General features: G+C 55.1%; 1 protein-coding gene and 1 long non-coding RNA gene across 2 annotated transcripts; one reads left to right on the forward strand and one right to left on the reverse strand.

The window, feature by feature from the left end:
* The first annotated feature begins 100 nt into the window (after positions 1-100).
* On the forward strand, positions 101-11292 carry MSS51 (MSS51 mitochondrial translational activator). Its single transcript, XM_078863412.1, has 9 exons — positions 101-906; positions 2723-2866; positions 3044-3199; positions 3971-4095; positions 7166-7536; positions 8131-8326; positions 9387-9480; positions 10386-10485; positions 11158-11292. The coding sequence occupies exons 1-9, from the start codon at positions 875-877 to the stop codon at positions 11290-11292; spliced, it is 1353 nt and encodes a 450-aa protein (XP_078719538.1). The 5' UTR covers positions 101-874.
* Positions 7425-13749, reverse strand: LOC144936322 (uncharacterized). Its single transcript, XR_013637416.1, has 3 exons — positions 11133-13749; positions 10265-10506; positions 7425-8362 (listed from the first exon to the last, which is right to left on the reverse strand). It is a non-coding gene; the product is annotated as an uncharacterized LOC144936322 (long non-coding RNA).
* Positions 13750-19820: the final 6071 nt, after the last annotated feature.

Below are 19820 nucleotides of genomic sequence, written 5' to 3' on the forward strand. Positions count from 1 at the left end.
CCCCAATTGTTTTTCGTATATTTGCTGTTGTGAATTTCCTTTACTCCGAGATGGCTTTTAACTTGCAAGATTTAAGTAATTAAACATAACCTTAAAGTGAGTCTTGTTTCACCGAAGCCGCAAGTTACAACTGCTGTGGTCTTAAAATAGCAAGACGAGGGCAAGGCTGCGACAAACGCGTGACGACCGCGACACCGGAACCTCTTGGCGAGGCCACGCATCGGACCAATTCAAATGCAGTCAAGTGGCGCTGCTGACACCTGTTGGGTGAAAACATGATCCCGGGTTTTCAGATTTCAGGTTAAATCCATGTAACCACGCTTGGTATAACATATAGCCAATGGACCGCAATATATATTGGCAATTAAAGTTAAGCAACACAGTGCTCCATTTGATCTTACACAGTGCGAGCAATGCAAACCCCTGAAACCGATTTCTCGCTTGTGAGGCCATGGATCGTCTTTTCAATGTGCCACGAGTGCACCTCGTCCTAAGACAAAGATCCATCTTGGACAAGTGCCCAGCTTTCTTCATAACTTGCCTAATTTCCAAAATTGTATCCAATTTTCCCCCAATAAATATATATATCCTGCAAGTACTGCGAAGCCTCCACTCGCTTTACGCAAGCCGAGCGCGGGCTAAAAATACAAACAGCTGCGCCACCAACATCGGGCGCGGCGGAGTGATTGACAACCAGGGCTTGGGAGGTCGTGGCACGGGATGAGGATTTAAGCCCGGGGGCGTTGCCCGCTCATGGCAGGGCGCGGGTGCAGGGCTCACACCATCTGAAGGTGCAGCCCGACTTGGCGGAGCTGTTAACTATTTCTGCCACCACCCGCCAACACCACCCATCAGTCGCCGTCAGCTCGCGGGCATGGAGCACTCCTCACGGATGCCCGAACCCGGGTAAGGGTGGTTACATTTTGTTCTAAAGACGCTTAATTTCTCTCCCACGTCTCGCTCGTTGGACTCGATCTGACTGCAACGCGTATAGCTGTCACGGTATCGTGAAATCAAAGGGAAGGCATGCGCCATTAGCGAGGGTTGATCGGATGATTGTTGTGGGTTATGGCATTGATGGTGATTATGATGAGAATTGTGGTCATTACTAGGATGATATTGCCATAGTGATTGTGGTAGTGTTGATGAGGTTGACCGTTTGTATTGTGCTGATGATGGCATGAACAATAATGATGATGATTCTTGCACGCATATTTTGTATCAAGGCATGCGTCGTTCTTTGCAGTCTTATGCGGCCACGTCCGACGGATGTCACCGGGCAGTGCTATGGGGGAACTGCAGGGGCAGCGTGCAGGGGCAGCGTGCAGGGGCAGCGTGCAGGGGCAGCGTGCAGGGGCAGCGTGCAGGGGCAGCGTGCAGGGGCAGCGTGCAGGGGCAGCGTGCAGGGGCAGCGTGCAGGGGCAGCGTGCAGGGGCAGCGTGCAGGGGCAGCGTGCAGGGGCAGCGTGCAGGGGCAGCGTGCAGGGGCAGCGTGCAGGGGCAGCGTGCAGGGGCAGCGTGCAGGGGCAGCGTGCAGGGGCAGCGTGCAGGGGCAGCGTGCAGGGGCAGCGTGCAGGGGCAGCGTGCAGGGGCAGCGTGCAGGGGCAGCGTGCAGGGGCAGCGTGCAGGGGCAGCGTGCAGGGGCAGCGTGCAGGGGCAGCGTGCAGGGGCAGCGTGCAGGGGCAGCGTGCAGGGGCAGCGTGCAGGGGCAGCGTGCAGGGGCAGCGTGCAGGGGCAGCGTGCAGGGGCAGCGTGCAGGGGCAGCGTGCAGGGGCAGCGTGCAGGGGCAGCGCTATCCAATGGTGCGGTCGTCAACTAGAACTGGGTGCCATGTATAGCCATGTGCTCGCAACCCACACACACACTCTTCAAATCACGCATTAAAGACAGTTACCTGATCACGTAAGAGATTGGAGCCAGAAATATGTGCCACAATCCGTGTCGATCGTGGGGTTTGTTTGGCCATACTTCACCACGTTCGTGATTGTGGCTTGGTGAACAAGGGTTTTGTTTACCATGCGTTGTTATTGACCTCGTCTCGGAAGCGAACTCAAGTGTCCGTGGTTGACAGCGCAGTGCAACAACCACTGCCCCACTGAACCACCACGGTTTTCTATTGCAATTAAATCATACTTCATAGACAATTATATGTCACATAGGCTAGTGCATTCAATGTACATTTTAAACTACATTACGTCTTCATATACATTGACACATTCCGGTATGATATTAGTTTTATGTCACGTTAGGCAAATATATTTTCGTCCCAAACTAAAGAGGTGCGGGTAGGGCGTTTGTAGCAGTAAATGTTTAACTTCTTTCGCACCGTACGTAGCCATCCGTGCTAACCGGAGGTGCGGGAGGACGACAAACTGAATAGAAAACGCAGTTCTACAGAAACCAAGAATGACGATTCTTCTACCTGTTCGCCCCGTGTCGGATAGCGTGTTTCCCCCTCGCACGTGTGTGGGTTTCCTACAGTGTTCCGGATTCCTCCCACGTGTAGAAACTCATTAATTGGCCGATAACATCCACGTATATAGAGGACCGCAGAGCTTGGGCAGTTATTGGCGCTGCGTGGCTGCTGCCTTCCCGCTTGTCCGTGGCCGTCCTCGCTCTGCGAGAGTGAGCGACTACGACCAGCCGACGCGTTTGAAGTTGACACAATCGGTCCGTCTCGTGTCGGGCTGCCCTCATGCCGCCCTACTGGGGCCCGGGGTCAGGCGCGTCCCGGGAGGAGCCGCGGCCGGCGGGGACCGCGGCGTCTTCACCGACACCGCGGGCTTCGCCGCCATGGACGCGGCGGTTCCCGGCCTCTCCGGAGTCATCTTGCGAAAACTCAACCTCAGCGGCTTCGATGACTACAGGCAGGCCGAGTGCCAATTCACCCGCTCGCTCACTCACCCAACCACTCTCCCATTACCTCACTCACCAACTCGCTCCTCCATTACCTCACCAACTCGCTCTTCCATCCGCTGAGCATCAAGGGGGGGGGTGCGCTAACGATGACGAATCCCTCTCTCCTGACTGTACATCGCATGCAGGATGGCACTGCAGGGGAAGAAAAGCCTCACGGAGTTTGGGATCCACACGTACCGGGACATGTTCCGCAAGATCGAGGACACCTACACCTTCTGCGCCCACTGCAAGAAGCTGCCAGACGGCCTCCCCGCGGGGAGGACGCTGGCACGCTGCAAACGGTGGCTGCCGAGTGCTGGTTTGGATTAACAGCGGCCCGCCTCCCTCTGAAGTGTTCTCCCCAAGGGCAGGTTCATGGCTCTCGCTCCGCCTAGCACGCCACCTGATCTCACCGAGGGAAGGATGGTTGAGGTGGCTTCCTCCTGCCAGGCCAGAGAAACTATCTCCACCATCGCTCTCTAATTATGTCTCAAGAAATCCAACGGTGTCGTGAGATGAAGGGGAGTGCCATTGGATGGGATGGAGGGAGCTTGGGTCAGGAACCTGCTCTCGGGCAGAGAACGTAAGCGGTGCGTGTGGCTGTAGACTGTGGATTACGTAGGGCTACCTTGTAAAAGGTTACAGTATCGGTGATACCTTTTTTCTGGGCATAGTGGAGATGATGCAAGCCAGTCATCCAGTGCTTGGGCAGTAGAGTTGGTGACTCATTAAACGACATCCAACTCTGCAGTAGACAGGAGATCTCAGAAGCTAAGCCGGTTTAGGCCAGGAAAATTATTGTAGAATTTAGCAGCATTGAATTGTCAGCAGAGGGCAGTGTATGAAGATTGCTGTGCTCCCAACCTCTTTACACCTCACCTTCACCAAGCCACACGGCCCAGCATGTTGACGTGTGGCCAACAAACCCCCACGGGCCTGCACAGTGTCTGAAGGCCCTCATCCAGCAGTGGAGCGACAGAGGGCTGTACATGTACACAATTCAATGCTAAGAGCCTGATGCTTCAGGCGGGTGTTTGTAAGATGCATGTCACCTGTGCCTCCCACTGCTGAAGGTGCCAGAACGTGTACTACTGTGGCACCGAGTGCCAGAGAGCCAATTGGCCGCTGCACAAGAAGTTCTGCAAGAAGCTGAAACACGCGGCCATCGACCGCCTGGTGGAATGGCTCATCTTCACAGGTATGGGTCCTACCTACATCGTTTGTCAAATTCCCTGTGCAGTCGCTGTAGTACAAAGATGCTTACGGAAGGTCAGCAACCTTCTTTGCGAGTGCAATCCCCATTGAACAGGGCCCCATTGTCAAAGATGGAGTGCTCTCACCGATAACATCGTCTGTATAGCGAGCTTGACTCTGCGATTGCACTGCAACAGTCCTCGCGTGGCCTCTGGGTTGGTACTGCGTGGGCTCTGGGTTGGTACTGCGTGGGCTCTGGGTTGGTACCACGTGGGCTCTGGGTTGGTACTGCGTGGGCTCTGGGTTGGTACTGCGTGGGCTCTGGGTTGGTACCACGTGGGCTCTGGGTTGGTACCACGTGGGCTCTGGGTTGGTACCACGTGGGCTCTGGGTTGGTACCACGTGGGCTCTTGGTTGGTACTGCGTGGGCTCTGGGTTGGTACCACGTGGGCTCTGGGTTGGTACCACGTGGGCTCTGGGTTGGTACCACGTGGGCTCTTGGTTGGTACCACGTGGGCTCTGGGTTGGTACCACGTGGGCTCTGGGTTGGTACTGCGTGGGCTCTGGGTTGGTACTGCGTGGGCTCTGGGTTGGTACCACGTGGGCTCTGGGTTGGTACCACGTGGGCTCTGGGTTGGTTCCACGTGGGCTCTTGGTTGGTACCACGTGGGCTCTGGGTTGGTTACCACGTGGGCTCTTGGTTGGTACTGCGTGGGCTCTGGGTTGGTACTGCGTGGGCTCTGGGTTGGTACCACGTGGGCTCTGGGTTGGTACCACGTGGGCTCTGGGTTGGTACCACGTGGGCTCTTGGTTGGTACTGCGTGGGCTCTGGGTTGGTACCGCGTGGGCTCTGGGTTGGTACCACGTGGGCTCTGGGTTGGTACTGCGTGGGCTCTGGGTTGGTACCACGTGGGCTCTGGGTTGGTACCACGTGGGCTCTGGGTTGGTACCACGTGGGCTCTTGGTTGGTACTGCGTGGGCTCTGGGTTGGTACCACGTGGGCTCTTGGTTGGTACTGCGTGGGCTCTGGGTTGGTACCACGTGGCTTCTGGGTTGGTACTGCGTGGGCTCTGGGTTGGTACCACGTGGGCTCTGGGTTGGTAACACGTGGGCTCTGGTTTGGTACTGCGTGGGCTCTGGGTTGGTACTGCGTGGGCTCTGGGTTGGTACCACGTGGGCTCTGGGTTGGTACCACGTGGGCTCTTGGTTGGTACTGCGTGGGCTCTGGGTTGGTACCACGTGGGCTCTGGGTTGGTACCACGTGGGCTCTTGGTTGGTACTGCGTGGGCTCTGGGTTGGTACCACGTGGGCTCTGGGTTGGTAACACGTGGGCTCTGGTTTGGTACTGCGTGGGCTCTGGGTTGGTACTGCGTGGGCTCTGGGTTGGTACCACGTGGGCTCTGGGTTGGTACCACGTGGGCTCTTGGTTGGTACTGCGTGGGCTCTGGGTTGGTACCACGTGGCCTCTGGGTTGGTACTGCGTGGGCTCTGGGTTGGTACCACGTGGGCTCTGGGTTGGTACCACGTGGGCTCTGGTTTGGTACTGCGTGGGCTCTGGGTTGGTACTGCGTGGGCTCTGGGTTGGTACTGCGTGGGCTCTGGGTTGGTACTACGTGGGCTCTGGTTTGGTACCACGTGGGATCTGGGTTGGTACTGCGTGGGCTCTGGTTTGGTACTACGTGGGCTCTGGTTTGGTACCACCTGGGCTCTGGTTTGGTACTGCGTGGGCTCTGGGTTGGTACTACGTGGGCTCTGGTTTGGTACCACGTGGGATCTGGGTTGGTACTGCGTGGGCTCTGGGTTGGTACCACGTGGGCTCTGGTTTGGTACCACGTGGGCTCTGGGTTGGTACCACGTGGGCTCTGGGTTGGCACCGCGTGCTGTCCGGCACATTGTCCAATGCTTCGCTTGGTGTGCTGGGAGCTTCGTATCCTGGGAGCTTCTCCTGGCGCATGGAGCAAAACATCGGACTTTGTTTCGAGCAACGTGCGGTATACAACCTACAAACACATTGCAGGCATCTTGGTGAGACCAAGATGGTTGAAACCAATCCAAAGTGTCCTTGTTTAAACCGGATAATATTGGTCTGGCGAGCCCAAAGGCAGGGTAGGCAAAACAAATAAACACAATTGGCGCAAAAATATAAACAGAGGTTGGCAACTGGGGTGGGTCGACAGATGGCTAGAATAATGTGAAAAACTTTATTACTTTAGATTATGACTTTATTCGACACTACTCATGGCAGTGGTGGTATAAGAGACAAAGGCTGGAGAGCGACGTGTACACAGAAGAGGAATATCAATCAAGAGATAGGCTCAGATTTAATCCCAGCAAGAGGTCACACTGTTGACTTTCACGCATCGCCCCCGTCGTGGGAGCAGACTTCACGTTCGTGGAATGGACCACTCATGCCGATGAGTGCCACGTGATGGGCTGGAGGCTTGCGGTAGCATTTGACCGAGGTCAGGATTAGGGACAAAACAATCTGAGCGGCGCGAGCTTAACCTGAAGTGACTGCAGGCATGCGATTATAATGGGGTTAAGTTTAGCTCAGCGCGTCACCTCTTTAAATGAGTATCAACGATAACAGAAGGGCCCGCGGTCACCCCAATCCCAGCTGTTGGCGATGGACGTACACATTCAGCACCTTGCAGTGTGTTTGGAAATTGCCTCTCTGATTTTCGTTGGAAACGTTTGCCAATGTCTCAATTGCGATGGGGGCCAACCCAACCCATGGTGTGCCACGGTGGCAAGATGGTAACTATCTCGCCTGGTATACAGGAGGCCGTGGATTCGATCCCAACCCCGACATCTACTTTATACTTGGAGTTTGCATGTTCTCCCTCTGGTCGCATGGATCTTTCTCCGGGTCCTCCGGTTTTTCCCTCCACATTTCGAATCAACATCACGCGTTTAGATTATTTGGCTGCTGTACATTTCCACGTGACGATAAGCCACATCTTTGGGCTATCATTTGTGGCCAGGTCGCTTCTGAAATAGAGCCACATAGCTCAGCAGGCCCCACGTTTGCCCAGCCACGGCACTGAGGTGACAGCGATGCGTTCCCGGTGCAGGAAACCTTCCGTTCACGAGCGGCGCGTGGCCACGCGAGGCGGACGAGGTGCGCGGCTGGGACGACTGGCTGTCCATGCAGCCGGGCGGCGGGGAGGACGCCCTGCGCGCCGTGCTGGTGTGCCGCTACATGGGCCTGCTGTGGGCTAACGCCGGCAAGCCGCGGCCCGACGACGCCGAGCTGCTGGCGTCGACGCGGCGCGTGCTCAGCGACGCGCTCTCCCGGCCGCTCACCGTGGGGTTCGCCCTGCGGCGCTTTGGCCTGGACCCGCGGCATGGCCCCGTCACGGTGCACGTGGCTGGGGCGTCGCACACCGAGACGCTGGACGCACGCCTCACCGACTACGACGAGCTGGGCTGCATGTTCCCACAGGTGCCTCACCCCAGGCTCCATCTTGAGACGCCTTCCGTAGGCCGGACGAGCTCAGGGTGCAAGTTCCCGCAGCTGCTGTCCCTTCTCCACTTTGTCCTCCTCTTCCCAGCCTCATCCTCTTGTCCTCCTTCTTTCCTCATCTTGTACCGGTTTCCCTGAGCCAGACAGTGCCTTGGAGGTGTCATAAACATGGTCGCGTTCATAAATTGTTCAATTTACACATTAGAGTCAATTTGTTGCGTCCCATTGCATTGGCACGGGAGCGAGGCTAGTGGCTGACATTGCACAGATTCTATATATGTTTAACTTCTTTCACACCGTACGTAGCCAACCGTGCTAATCGGAGGTGCAGAGGAAGGATTTATTTCACTAATCTCATGAGATGATGTCCACGAGAGGGTCCGTGAAAAGATATTTTAAAAAGGGTCACACGTTGTTTCAGCTGCTCCTGCACCACAGCCACTTTCCTGATCTGACTCCAGACACCCCCAACGTGCACAGCGCTCCTCCTTCCCTTGCCAGGGCACCATGATGAACGTGCGGCATAAACATCCGGCATGCGCGGTATGTGCGGTGCGCGTATGGTGCAAGCAGCACCGGGGCGTGGAGGTGGTGATGATCGGCCCCGAGGTGGTGGAGGGCACCATGACTCGGACGCCGCTGCAGGCAGGAGCCGAACCAGGCGCGGTGCACATGAGCGGCTGGAAGGGTCTCTACCACGACTACTGGGAGACTCTGGTGGAGACCGGTCGTGCTGCGCGGCCGTCGATCGTCGTGAGCTTCCACCCAGGCATGCCGAGGCAACGTCGCCTGTGTCCGCAGACACCTATAGAAAGGACGCAGTCCAGCGTTTGATTTTATGAAGCATGTATAAGGTGCACAGCGCTGTGCCTTAAACCGGCATTGGGGTTAACGTGCAGGACACGCGATACATTCGTAAATTAAGTAATTTTTTGCAGTTGGCAGACCTACGCGCCAGTTGCCCTGGCCCAGGATCCGAGTTGATGTACACGGGCGATAGCCGATGATGCGGCACTTGCATGCCAGCGCCATTAAGTCTCAAAAGGGAACGGAATCTGGAACTGGCAGCTGTCATCTCAATAAAACAAAGGACGCCCATGGTCATGGAGGTTGGCGTGGATGTTTGCGTGATTTATCAGATCGCCACGCTCGTATCGTGGGCTACACTGCCTACGTTCTTCACCCCCGAGGTCAGCCGGCAGCAGCTCAAGGGCGTAATGAATGCTTCCAGGAAAATCTGACACACGTTAGTGCGTCTGTAATTCAGACGTAACCGGGCAGCCACATCCAGACAACAAATCAGACCATGAGTCACCGATCGTGTGTGCGCGAAACCCACTTGCAGTGCAGGTCGCACAGCAAGTAGGCATATTGCGCATTTGTCGTGGGAATGTTGTCTCTTGTATGTGTGATTTTCTCTGGATCCTTAAGTTCGTACAAATATGTTAAAATTCCCAAATGAATTATATATATTTATTAAACATCTCAAACAGACTATTCTAGAAAAAGAGTAGAGTGTCAACTATCATCGAGTTTGTAGCGCAATTGCAAAAGAGCATTCACAGATTCGCCATCGATTCGTCTGTTGGCTGCAGAAGAGCCACTCGAATCCACTCGAATCCACTGGGCCGATGCACTCCCATAATCAGCGACTCTTAACCATTACACTGCTTTCATATGAGTGCACAGATAACATTTTATAAATTTGTTCAACATCATTAGCTTATTGCCAAGTCATTCTCCTGTTTAGATAGAAAAAAAGTTTTACACGGTCGTGCATGCATGGCTGCTCAAGCTAAAGCAGGCTTCATGTTCTTGTCTGGGTCTAGGTTTCCATGCCAACAAGGGCCTAGTCGAGGGCTGGTTCCCAACCCTGCTGCTCCTTAGAGACTACAACATCCCCTCTTTCTTCACCATGTACAGGTGAGCCACGCAATGCTGCTCCGTATCTTCAGTAACCATTGCCTTCATTTACCACGCACATGTTTGGTCTGTAATATAGTAAACAAGGGCAACGTTTTCTCTTAACCTGATAAACAATGTTGTGGCAATTGCTGTTAGCGAAGCACCTTTTAACACCTGCAGGGCACATGTGTGATGGGCTGTTGTAACCAGAATCAAGCATACCTAGTTGTCCATCTCCCCAGTGCTTCAGACACTGCATCAGGTACTTGTTCAGCCGGAGCTGACGTAGGGGTGGTCTAGGGCAAGTTCAGACATGATTTGCCACAGACGCTGAACAACATGGCCAGGAAACAAACCCGGCTTACCAAGATCATTGGACAACAAGCCTCCGCCAATTCCTGGTTCTCATGGGTAGCCAACTCGAGTTGACTCAAGTTGGTAGGAAAAATAATTCAGCTATTCCACGAGTTGGCGCTCTTCCCCTTGTCCCATATCCGTAGGGTATTCCCAGAAACACTCAAGAACCTTCAAGACAGCGGTGGTGGAACGACTCAACGTTAATTTAAAAATTAAACGTTCCCGCCACCAATTAGATTTTTTGATCGTCACGTTTGGTGACTTATACTCGGCCCTAATTCGAGTGCCGCGAAACGAATGGAAATCGGCCGCGAGAAATTTGGCTCCAGTCTGCGATGGCAGCCAGCTCCAGGTTTTTGACGTTGGTGTTCGGTTTGTATTTGTTCTGGTCACGCTATAGTGGCGTCGATGTGGGTGTTCACGCCGGTGCCGTTGTGGTACCCACGCCACGAGTTGGTGACGTTGCGGTGCTTTTGATGCTAGTATCTTGTGTTGCCTCTAGTGCTGTTGTCGATTAGTTTGGCGGTGTTGTTATTGACGTTGGTGTTGATGTGGGCTCTGTGCAGCGAGGCCGAGTTGAAGCCTTCGCTGCAGATCCTGCGCGAGCTGGAGGTGCGCATCCTGTCCCACGGCAGCAATCCCTTCGGGGCGCTGCGTCTTGAGCAGGTGGGGCTCCGGGCTGAGACACTGAGACGCACAGAGATGGTGAAACTCGTGGAGACACGGAGACAGGGCGAGACGCAGGGGAGACACGGACACGCCATCACTCAAGACACTGCATCCTCTAATTATAGCCTGTGCCCATTGTTACTCAAATTACTTTTGTTATTAGAATTTATGGCATAAAAATGCGACTGCATCTGAAAACACACGACGGTGATAAAACTTGCACTAAAATCAATCTGGCTCGTGAATTGAGGGTACAGGTCTCTGAAAAGGACTCGGTGATGGTTTGCAGTGGTCCTGCTCTTATTGGGTTGGGTTGCGCAAGATTTTAAAAGAGCATTAATGAAACTGATTTATAACACAGGAATGCTTTGTGCGCAAGGTACAACAACAAACATCAATTGAGACAGCTATGCTCGGTGCGACCCGCTCCTCCACGGATGTACGTTCAACTTGTTTCGCACCGCACGTAGCCAACCGAGCTGATAGGGGGGGTGCGCTCCTCATTACCGCCTTGTTCCCTTCCAGCTCACGAACCCGAACCCTCGCCGCTGCCCCGGCCGGTGTTTCCCGCCACGCTCTCTCCTCACTCGCACGCGCCCCCCTCACCCGCACGCGCCCCCCTCACTCGCACGCGCCCCCCTCACCCGCACGCGCCCCCTTGCCGTGCAGGTGCAGTCCAATCCCAACAAGCCACTCGTGCGAAGCAACGCCAACTACGTCGCCTTCCTGGGCGCCGTCGACGACCCAGAGGGGGGACCGGGCCCTGGCGGCGATTCGAGTGACGCCGTCGTCCCGCTGGACTAACGCGAAGATCCGCGAGGGATTAGCCGCGATGTCCTCTTGATGTCTGGGGGAAAAATAACCTGCGTAACTCGTAAAATGAGCATGCTTTTTGTTAGTCAGAATTGCCTTCCATTTATAAGTGTAGCTGATGGAGTTATCGAGGTGAAACATTTACTACTAGGAGGATGTCAACGTGAGGGAATGATTATCAGAGTGGCCTATGGATTGATCCGGAGGTCACCACTTCAATTCGAAACAATGGTGCGAGTTTCTTAAATCGCCCTGCCCCTGTCTATCCGCCAGTTTAAATGGGTACACCAGTCAATTGGCAGGTTCCACTGAGCTATTAGCTCTTTCTCAGAAGCGACCTGGTCACTTGGCCACAAATGATAGCTCAACGAAGTGGCTTGTCACGTGGAAATATGTAGCAGCGGCATAGTCTAAACACGTTTCCAAATGTGGAGGGAAAAACCAGGGGACCTGGAGAAAAACCCACGTGACCACGGGGAGAACATGTGTAGTGGCTCAACGCGCGCGTCTTTGATATCGGCTGCAAGTCCGCGCTCGGCTGGGGACGGCGGCGCGGCAGGCGGAACGTCGAGAGCAGCCAGGGGAGGGGATGACCGCGTTGGGGTAATTAAGGGGGGATGTGGACCGGAATTGAAGAGACCGGTACCTGTCAATCACATAGAGGAATCTTCCGGTCAGAATGTTCTGGAAGGGTCGCGAGGGATATATAAGACGGGCAAACGAGCTGAAGACAGAAGACAAGACGAGCTGAAGCCGGACCCGCACAGGCTCGCGAGAGTGTTCCTGGGTGGGAGTGGTCCTGCGTGGACTTGCGGAGGCTCGGAGTCGGAACGCGAAGGGCGTGAGCGCAGTCTGTACGTCGGCACGCTTGGCCCCCGGGGGCTGCCGTGGTATCGACCCGCTGAGACGGCGAGACACGGCAGCCGACTAGAGGGGTGAGAAAAGGATTGTAGGGAGTGGGATTGGGACGCGGCGAGTGAGAGAGTGAACATGCAGCAACAAGTGTTGTCAACACCGACTGCAATAAAGTGGCCCGGGAAGCAAGGACAAGAAGTCGGTCCGCCTCAATCTACAACACTGCGAATGCAAACTCCAAATATACAGCAGCAGCAGCAGGCATTAAGGTCGGTATCGAACCCACGACCTCCTGCATACCAGCCAATGGAGATACCATCTCGCCACCATGGCGCCCCGTGGTCTTATAATTACAACCTGAAGTGGGGTCTATCGTAGTGATGCATGGAAGTGTCACCACATCGCGGACTTTCTGGCACGCTCTTCCTTGCGAGATTAGGAAGCCACTGGAGCTGTGCACTTTAAAATCCATATTGAAAACTCAAATTGTTGAGAACTGTTTTTAGTGTTTCGTTGGTAGTCCTTCCCCCGCACCTCCGATTAGCACGGTTGGCTACGTACGGTGCGAAAGAAGTTCAACATTTATACAAATGCCATGTAGAGTGGCGGTCTAAAGCTCCCTCTGGTGGAGGCCCGTCTGCCAGCAGTGGTGTAAGCAATTGCAGAGCTGCACCTTTCCCTTTGAATTCTCCACTCTAAATATTATGATTTAACATGGGAGGGTCTGGGCAGCACCATCACAAAAGCCATTCGTTAAACGTTCAGTGCGGACTTCTCGGCTACTTAGTCAAACGATTACAGAGGATTTCCCAGTGACAAATGAAGTAGTGTCATCACCTGTCTTTTGTTGTCGTTTGTTGGCTCCCGCTCAGCGCAGCTGTCGGTAGAAAGCCTCTCTAGAATGTCTGCCTCCAGCCAGCGCGTCCGTGCGTCCACGTGCTCAACCCTGTGCTCGCTCCTTGTTGTACCGCACGCTCCTGTTTGCCCACGTGGCTTAAAACTTAACGCAGAGTCGTAAGTCATTATTCATAATAAAGTGTTTTGTTCAGTTAGATCGCTTAAATGTTTCGTGTAACCCACCTCCACTCGACACAGCCAATCAGTACCGTTTGTCATGTGGTGACTAAAAGCCTGCTAATTAGTTATTACTACAGCACTAACCGGCTGCGTGTTGGACAGTAAACCCACAATGTTTACAATTTGAGTTAATGACGTTTCGCTGCCGATTATAACAAGCAGCATCATCAGGCGATTGCCAGAATCACGACAGTCTTCCTGTTCCTGGTCTTAGAGTAAGGTGACATCATCACTGCAAGTGTGAAATAATCATATTCTTGGTTCTTTCGGTAAAGTCACGGAGATAGAAAATAAAATAAATAAAAATACGACGTTTCGATCGCAACACAAGCGGTCTTCATCCTGGGTTTTTTGCTTTTATTTTTATTTTTTTGTCTACGTGACTTTACCGAAAGAACCAAGAATATTAATTCCTGCAGACAAGAAAGTTTTAAGTCAAAATGTGAAATAATCATATTTAAAATATTGCTCGCGAAAGCCTACGTGTTCAATTTAATAATTCTCGTCCACACCAGTTACTTGGGAGGAAATATTGCCATTGTGAGGAAAATGAGATAGAGAAACATCCTAGGAAGTGACCAACATCAATGATAACACTGTGGAACAATTTGTTTTGTTCCTGGGTAGTGTCATTTCCTAATTGCTTATGCTTCAAAAGTACAGAAAATTACTATTATTCCCCAAACTTTGCTTTTGTGACCAGGACAGTGATATTTAGAAATGTACATATTTTCCAGAACATTCCAGATAGATTCAGTGCTGAGTAAACTTGAAGTAACTTCTAGAACATTCTAGAAGTTTCCAGGAATATAAATAGTATAAATAAGGGGCCTTACGCCTACCAGTTCAGTTTAGTTCCAACTGCCTAAGTGGATACATATCAGCATTTTTCTGAGATGCCATCAAGAGGCTGCAAGCATCGGGCAGACGCATTTTGCTATGTCTGTGGCCAATTTATCAAAACAAGAGCGAAAAAGTACTCTGTGGAAGGATCTGCTAAGATGTGTGAGGCCTACAAGGCATATTTTGTTATGCCTGTCAGGGATCAAGACAAAACCTGGGCACCTCATTTCACCTGCGAGCAATGCAGAAAAACTCTGGAAGGTAAGATGGACAATTGTTGCTCGGAATTTTATGTTATAAAATGTGTTAAAATTTGAAAATTGTAAAAGCTTTTAATTATAAAATATTTTACAATTTTCAATGTTATTGAACAAATATATCATATATGAAAAATGTTGCGAGAATCTCTTACACATTAGTCATGGGTGAAATAAATATTTTTGTAGGATGGTACAGAGGGGAAAAGAGAGCCATGAAGTTCGCTATCCCAAGAATTTGGCGGGAACCCACTGACCACTAAAGCAAATGCTACTTCTGCATGGTGGACCCTTCCAAACGTCGGACTGGCAAGAATGCACCTGCTATCACGTATCCGGACCTTCCTTCATCCATCGCCCTGGTGCCACACTGCCATGAGCTCCCCGTACCCACTCCTCCGGAGAGAGAGCAGCCATCTTTAGAAGAGAGCAGCAAGTCAGAGAGCGAGGAAGACGTCGTAGATCCAGATGACAATTTCAGAGGTGGAGCTGAGGAGAGAAACCCATACTACCCCAACCAAAAAGACCTCAACGACTTGATCAGAGATCTTGGTCTCACCAAGTCCAATGCCGAGCTTTTGACGTCTAGGCTCAACCAGTGGAACTTGTTGGATAAAAGTGTGCAAGTTGCAGATCAGAGGAAGCGTCACCAACCTTTTTGCAGCTTCTTCACCCGTCAAGATGGGCTATGCTTCTGCCACAAAGTAACCAGAATGAGTGGCGCCTCTGCATTGACAGTTCATCCAGGAGCCTCAAAGCCGTGCTGCTCCATAATGGTAACATGTACCCGTCTCTTTCCTCTTTGAGGTGCACTCGGTGCACCTCAAAGAGGATTACAACAGCATCAAGACCTTGCTGGACGCCTTGAAGTATGATGAGTATGGCTGGGGAGGTCATCGGAGACTTCAAAATGGTTGCATTCCTGATGGGTCTCCAAGGCGGTTTTACCAAGTTTCCCTGCTATCTTTGCCTTTGGGACAGCAGGGACACCAAGGCGCACTACCACAGGCGGGACTGGCCACATCAGACCGAGTTCTCTGTGGGGAGGAACAACGTCAAGTGGGAGCCACTGTTGGACCCCTGGAAGGTGCTGATGCCACCACTGAACATCAAATTGAGCCTTATGAAACAATTTGTCAGAGCTGTAGATAAGGAGTCAGCAGCCTTCAAGTACCTTCAAGACTTCTTCCCTAAGCTGTCTGAGTTAAAGGTCAAAGCCGGTGTCTTCGTCAGACCACAGATAAAGAAGATCCTGGAGTGCAATGAATTCCCCAAGAAGCTCACTAGTAAGGAGAAAGCGGCTTGGAATAGCTTTGTTGCAGTGGTTAGTGGCTTCTTGGGCAATCACAAGGTCGAAAATTATGTGGAGCTGGAATGAGACTTTGGTGAAGAACTACGGCACAATGAGATGTAGGATGTCCCTCAAAGTCCATATCCTTGATGCTCATCTTGATAAATTCAAGAAGTACATGGGAGTGTACTCGGAGGAGCAAGGGGAGCGCTTCCACCAGGATATACTGGACTTTGAACACCGCTGCCAAGGACAGTATAACGAGAACATGATGGGAGACTACATTTGGGGGCTGATTCGTGAAAATGATTTACAGTATAATCGTAAATCTCGAAAAACTACTCACTTCTAAATCTTTTGTAGCAATTTTTGTATTACTTTAGTATAAATACATCTTAATATTGATTCATGTTCTTTTTTCTGACTTTATGTGAACGAAAATACACAAATTCGCCAGTTTTCTCATTGAAAATAGGTAAATTTCAAAATATCACTGTCCTGGTCACAAAAGCAAAGTTTGTGGGGAATAATAGCCATTTTCTATACTTTTTAGGCATCAGCAATTACGAAATAACACTTCCTAGCCAGGAACAAAAATTGCGTTACATAACGTAATTATTTTTGTCTTTGATCTCACGCCCTCCTGTTGGGCAGGTCGTGTAGGAGCACTTTCTATGGCAGCTCCTCTCAAACATTGAAAAGGGCACCCCCAGTGGCAGCTGTCCCTGTACGCACAAAGCGACTCAGCACTTGGCCTATAGACAGCCATCAGCCTGCCGGTCGGTAAGGCAAGTGATTGCTACATGTGTAGAGGAGTAGAGGAGAGTGGTGGCGTCGCGTGCGCTGTCCGGTGCTGTGACATCACGGGACGTGGGGTCGCACGCGCCGGGCAGTGCACGTGACGTCTCGCCTCAGAGGGTATTTAAGGGAGACCCCGTGACGTAAGCGGGGTCACTGGAGGAACGGGGATAGTGGAAGGGGTGAAGAGGGAACCCTTATAGTGATACCTGTTAATAAACCCTGGCGGAAGCCCCTAACTCACCTCCGTCTCCGAGTACCTCCGTCTGCAACAGCAACAACTACTTAACAACTGGTGTCAGAAGTTTACACCGTCGCCAACATGTCAAAAGCGGGCGCACGGCGTAAGAACCCACCGGCACATGACTTGGAGGGTGCCGAAGGCGGAGAGGAGGCTCCAGCAGTGACCCCGGAGCCCGGGACCCCGGTGACGGTCCCCATGGAAACGAGCGGGCCGGAGCGGGAGGATTCGGCTGCGGGGAGTGCCAGCTCACCGCCGCCGCCAGAGACGGAAAGCGTCCCCGCAGCTCTGCTGCACCAGCTCCTGCAGGCGGTGGGGCAGCTGACCGTCAGGTTGGCCGAGGTGGAGGCACGGACGCAGCCAACCGCCCCGCACTCGAGACGGGAGCAACTGTCAACTGCCAACGTTGAAAGCGCCGCCGTTTTCCCAGCGACCGCTCCACCGGAAATGGCCGTCATGTTGGCTGCGACGCAATCCGCGGCGGCCATGTTGGCTCGGGAGACGTATGCGGCCGCTACTACGGCTGCGACGCGGCGGCCGGCGGACATGGCTGCCATGGCGACCGCGACGCCGCGTCTCTCCACCGACGCGGCCGGGGTTTCTCGGCACGCCGCTCCTGCGGGACCAGCCGCCGGCGACGACGCGGCCCTACATCAAGCTGCGCCCGCCGGGGGGGCCCCGGGTAAGTACGCGCGTGCCGTCCTCGCCGGGCAGCCGGGGTGGGCAGCGGCGGCTGCCGCTGCCCCGTACATCGCCGTGCCGCCGGAATGGGCCGCGGGTGCTGCCATGGCGACCGCGACGCCGCGTCTCTACACTGACGCGGCCGGGGTGTCTCGGCACGCCGCTCCTGCGGGACCAGCCGCCGGCGACGACGCGGCTCTACATCAAGCTGCGCCCGCCGGGGGGGCCCCGGGTAAGTACGCGCGTGCCGTCCTCGCCGGGCCGCCGGGGTGGGCAGCGGCAGCTGCCGCTGCCCCGTACATCGCCGTGCCGCCGGAATGGGCCGCGGGTGCTGCCGCGGCTCCACCTGTCGCTGCGCTCACGGGGCCGGCCACCGGCGATGCCGCGGCTCTGCACCTCGCCGTGCCTGCGTCCCTTGTCATGGATGACGCCGCGGCTCCGTGTTATACCGCCGCGTCTTCGGCGTGGCCCATGGAGGCTGCAACGCCGTGGTGCCTCGCCGCGTCGCGAGAGGTTGCGGCGGCTGCGGCCGCTGTCCCGCACCTCGCTGCGCCGGCGGGGTGGGCCGCGGGGGCAGCCGCAGCTCCGTGTTATACCGCCGCGTCTTCGGCGTGGCCCGGGGAGGCCGCAACTCCGTGGTGCCTCGCTGCGTCGCGAGAGGTTGCCGCGGCTACGGCCGCTGTCCCGCACCTCGCTGCGCCGGCGGGGTGGGCCGCGGGGGCCGCTGCAGGCCCGATTTATACCGCCGCGTCTTCGGCAACGCCGTGGTCCCTCGCCGCGTTGCGGGACGACGCCGTGGCTTCGTACGCCGCCGCTGACAGGTGGGTCGCGAAAGCGCAGGTGCCTTCACACCTCGCTGCATCTACGGCGTGGCCCATGGGGGCCGCAACTCAGCCGCACTTCGCTGCGTCTACGGCGTGGCCCATGGGGGCCGCAACTCAGCCGCACTTTGCTGCGTCTACGGCGTGGCCCATGGGGGCCGCAACTCAGCCACAATTCGCTGCGCCTACGGCGTGGCCCATGGGAGCCGCAGCACCACCGCACCTTTCCGCGTCTTCGGCGTGGCCCGCGGGAGCCGCAATGCTGCCACCGCCGCACCACGTCGCGTCCGCCGGGTGGCCCGCAGGTGCCGCTTGGCTTCCACACCTCGCGGCGCCGCGCGGCCAATGGCAGCGCCGGTTACCCGACGTTGCGCCGTTTGTCGCGCAAGGAGGCGACTGGTCGGCCTTCCAGGACCGGTTCGACGCGGCATACATGTCGGTCGGCTGGTCCATGGAGGAGGCCTTGCCGGCGCTTCCGACCTGCTTGGACGAAAGGGCTCTGCAGGCCTTCAAGTCCATCCATCCGGCCAATCGGGCTACACTCCCGGCGGCCTATATCCAAATGGCCAACGTTTTTGAGCCGCCGTCCACCGCGCAGCTAAAGTTTTCATTGCGGCGGCGGGAGGAGGGGGAACTGCCGCTGGCCTTCCGCTGCTCGCTCCTGGCCCTGGCACAGGCTGCATACCCTGACCTGTACGGCAGGGCACTTGATTCTATGGCCTTGGGGAAGCTGCTTGACCTGGCAAGGGAGCTAGGAATTGCTCTGTCGATCAACAATGATCGGCAGATCACATCCTTGGCGGTCGCCGAAAACATTCAGGCGCACCTCTCCCTCCGCCAACGGCCTCAGATGGCGGCGTGTGCGGGGGTCCCGGCGCCGGACGGGGGGGTCACCTCTCAGGGGGTGGACACCCTCGCGGCCCTGGCGGTGCCCGATCGTCGAGGAAGGGGGGCGGGTGGTCGCCGTCCGGAGCAGCGGGGGCGGCCGGGACCTTCCCGTCCACAGGAGGCGGACACGGTGGCCTGCTTCCGCTGTGGTCAGCGGGGCCACATTGAGCGGGGCTGCCGGAATGCCCCGGGGGCCTTTGGAAAAGGGACTCCACCTTCTCCTAGACCCTCCTTGGCATCGGGTCCGGGGCCCCAGGCGAGTCGCGACGCATCATCTGCGCGGCCGCTCCCTTCACCTCATGCATCTAGCGGGGCTAGGACCCATCGTCATGGGGTTGTCCTCGAAGGGTCGGGTGCACCATCGTCATCACCCCCTCAATGGCCCAGACAGACCCGCCACTGGGATGCACTTGCGCATAGGATGGTGGCGGCAGCTGCCGGCTCCTCAGCGGTGGCAGGATATGTGCAAGGGGTGCACGTTCGCCTCCTGGTGGATACGGGGGCATCGGCCACCATTATTTCGGAGGCCATTTTTGGGCTGCTACCCCGCAGCGTGGGTCCGTTAAGGCCGGTTCGCGGGGCTTGTGTCGCCGCGAACGGCGGCAGTTTGGGCATCTTGGGCCACGTTGTAGCGTCGGTTCGGGTTGACGAGATTGAGTTGGCCGGGCCGATTTTGGTCTCCAGGACCTTGGCAGTGCCATGCCTCTTGGGGACCGACTTTTTGTCTAGGATGCCCATCCGAATTCTCGTTGACCAGGGCTGTGTGG

This window comes from Lampetra fluviatilis, chromosome 1, assembly GCF_964198595.1.
Source record: "Lampetra fluviatilis chromosome 1, kcLamFluv1.1, whole genome shotgun sequence".
In the NCBI taxonomy this organism is placed as follows: domain Eukaryota; kingdom Metazoa; phylum Chordata; class Hyperoartia; order Petromyzontiformes; family Petromyzontidae; genus Lampetra; species Lampetra fluviatilis.

Bases quoted from the DNA above. Each gene is read 5' to 3' on its own strand.
- MSS51 (XM_078863412.1), top strand. From the start codon at position 875: ATGGAGCACTCCTCACGGATGCCCGAACCCGG. The intron at 4,096-7,165 runs GTATGGGTCCTA...TTCCCGGTGCAG, and splicing joins GGAATGGCTCATCTTCACAG to GAAACCTTCCGTTCACGAGC. The intron at 10,486-11,157 runs GTGGGGCTCCGG...CTTGCCGTGCAG, and splicing joins GGGCGCTGCGTCTTGAGCAG to GTGCAGTCCAATCCCAACAA.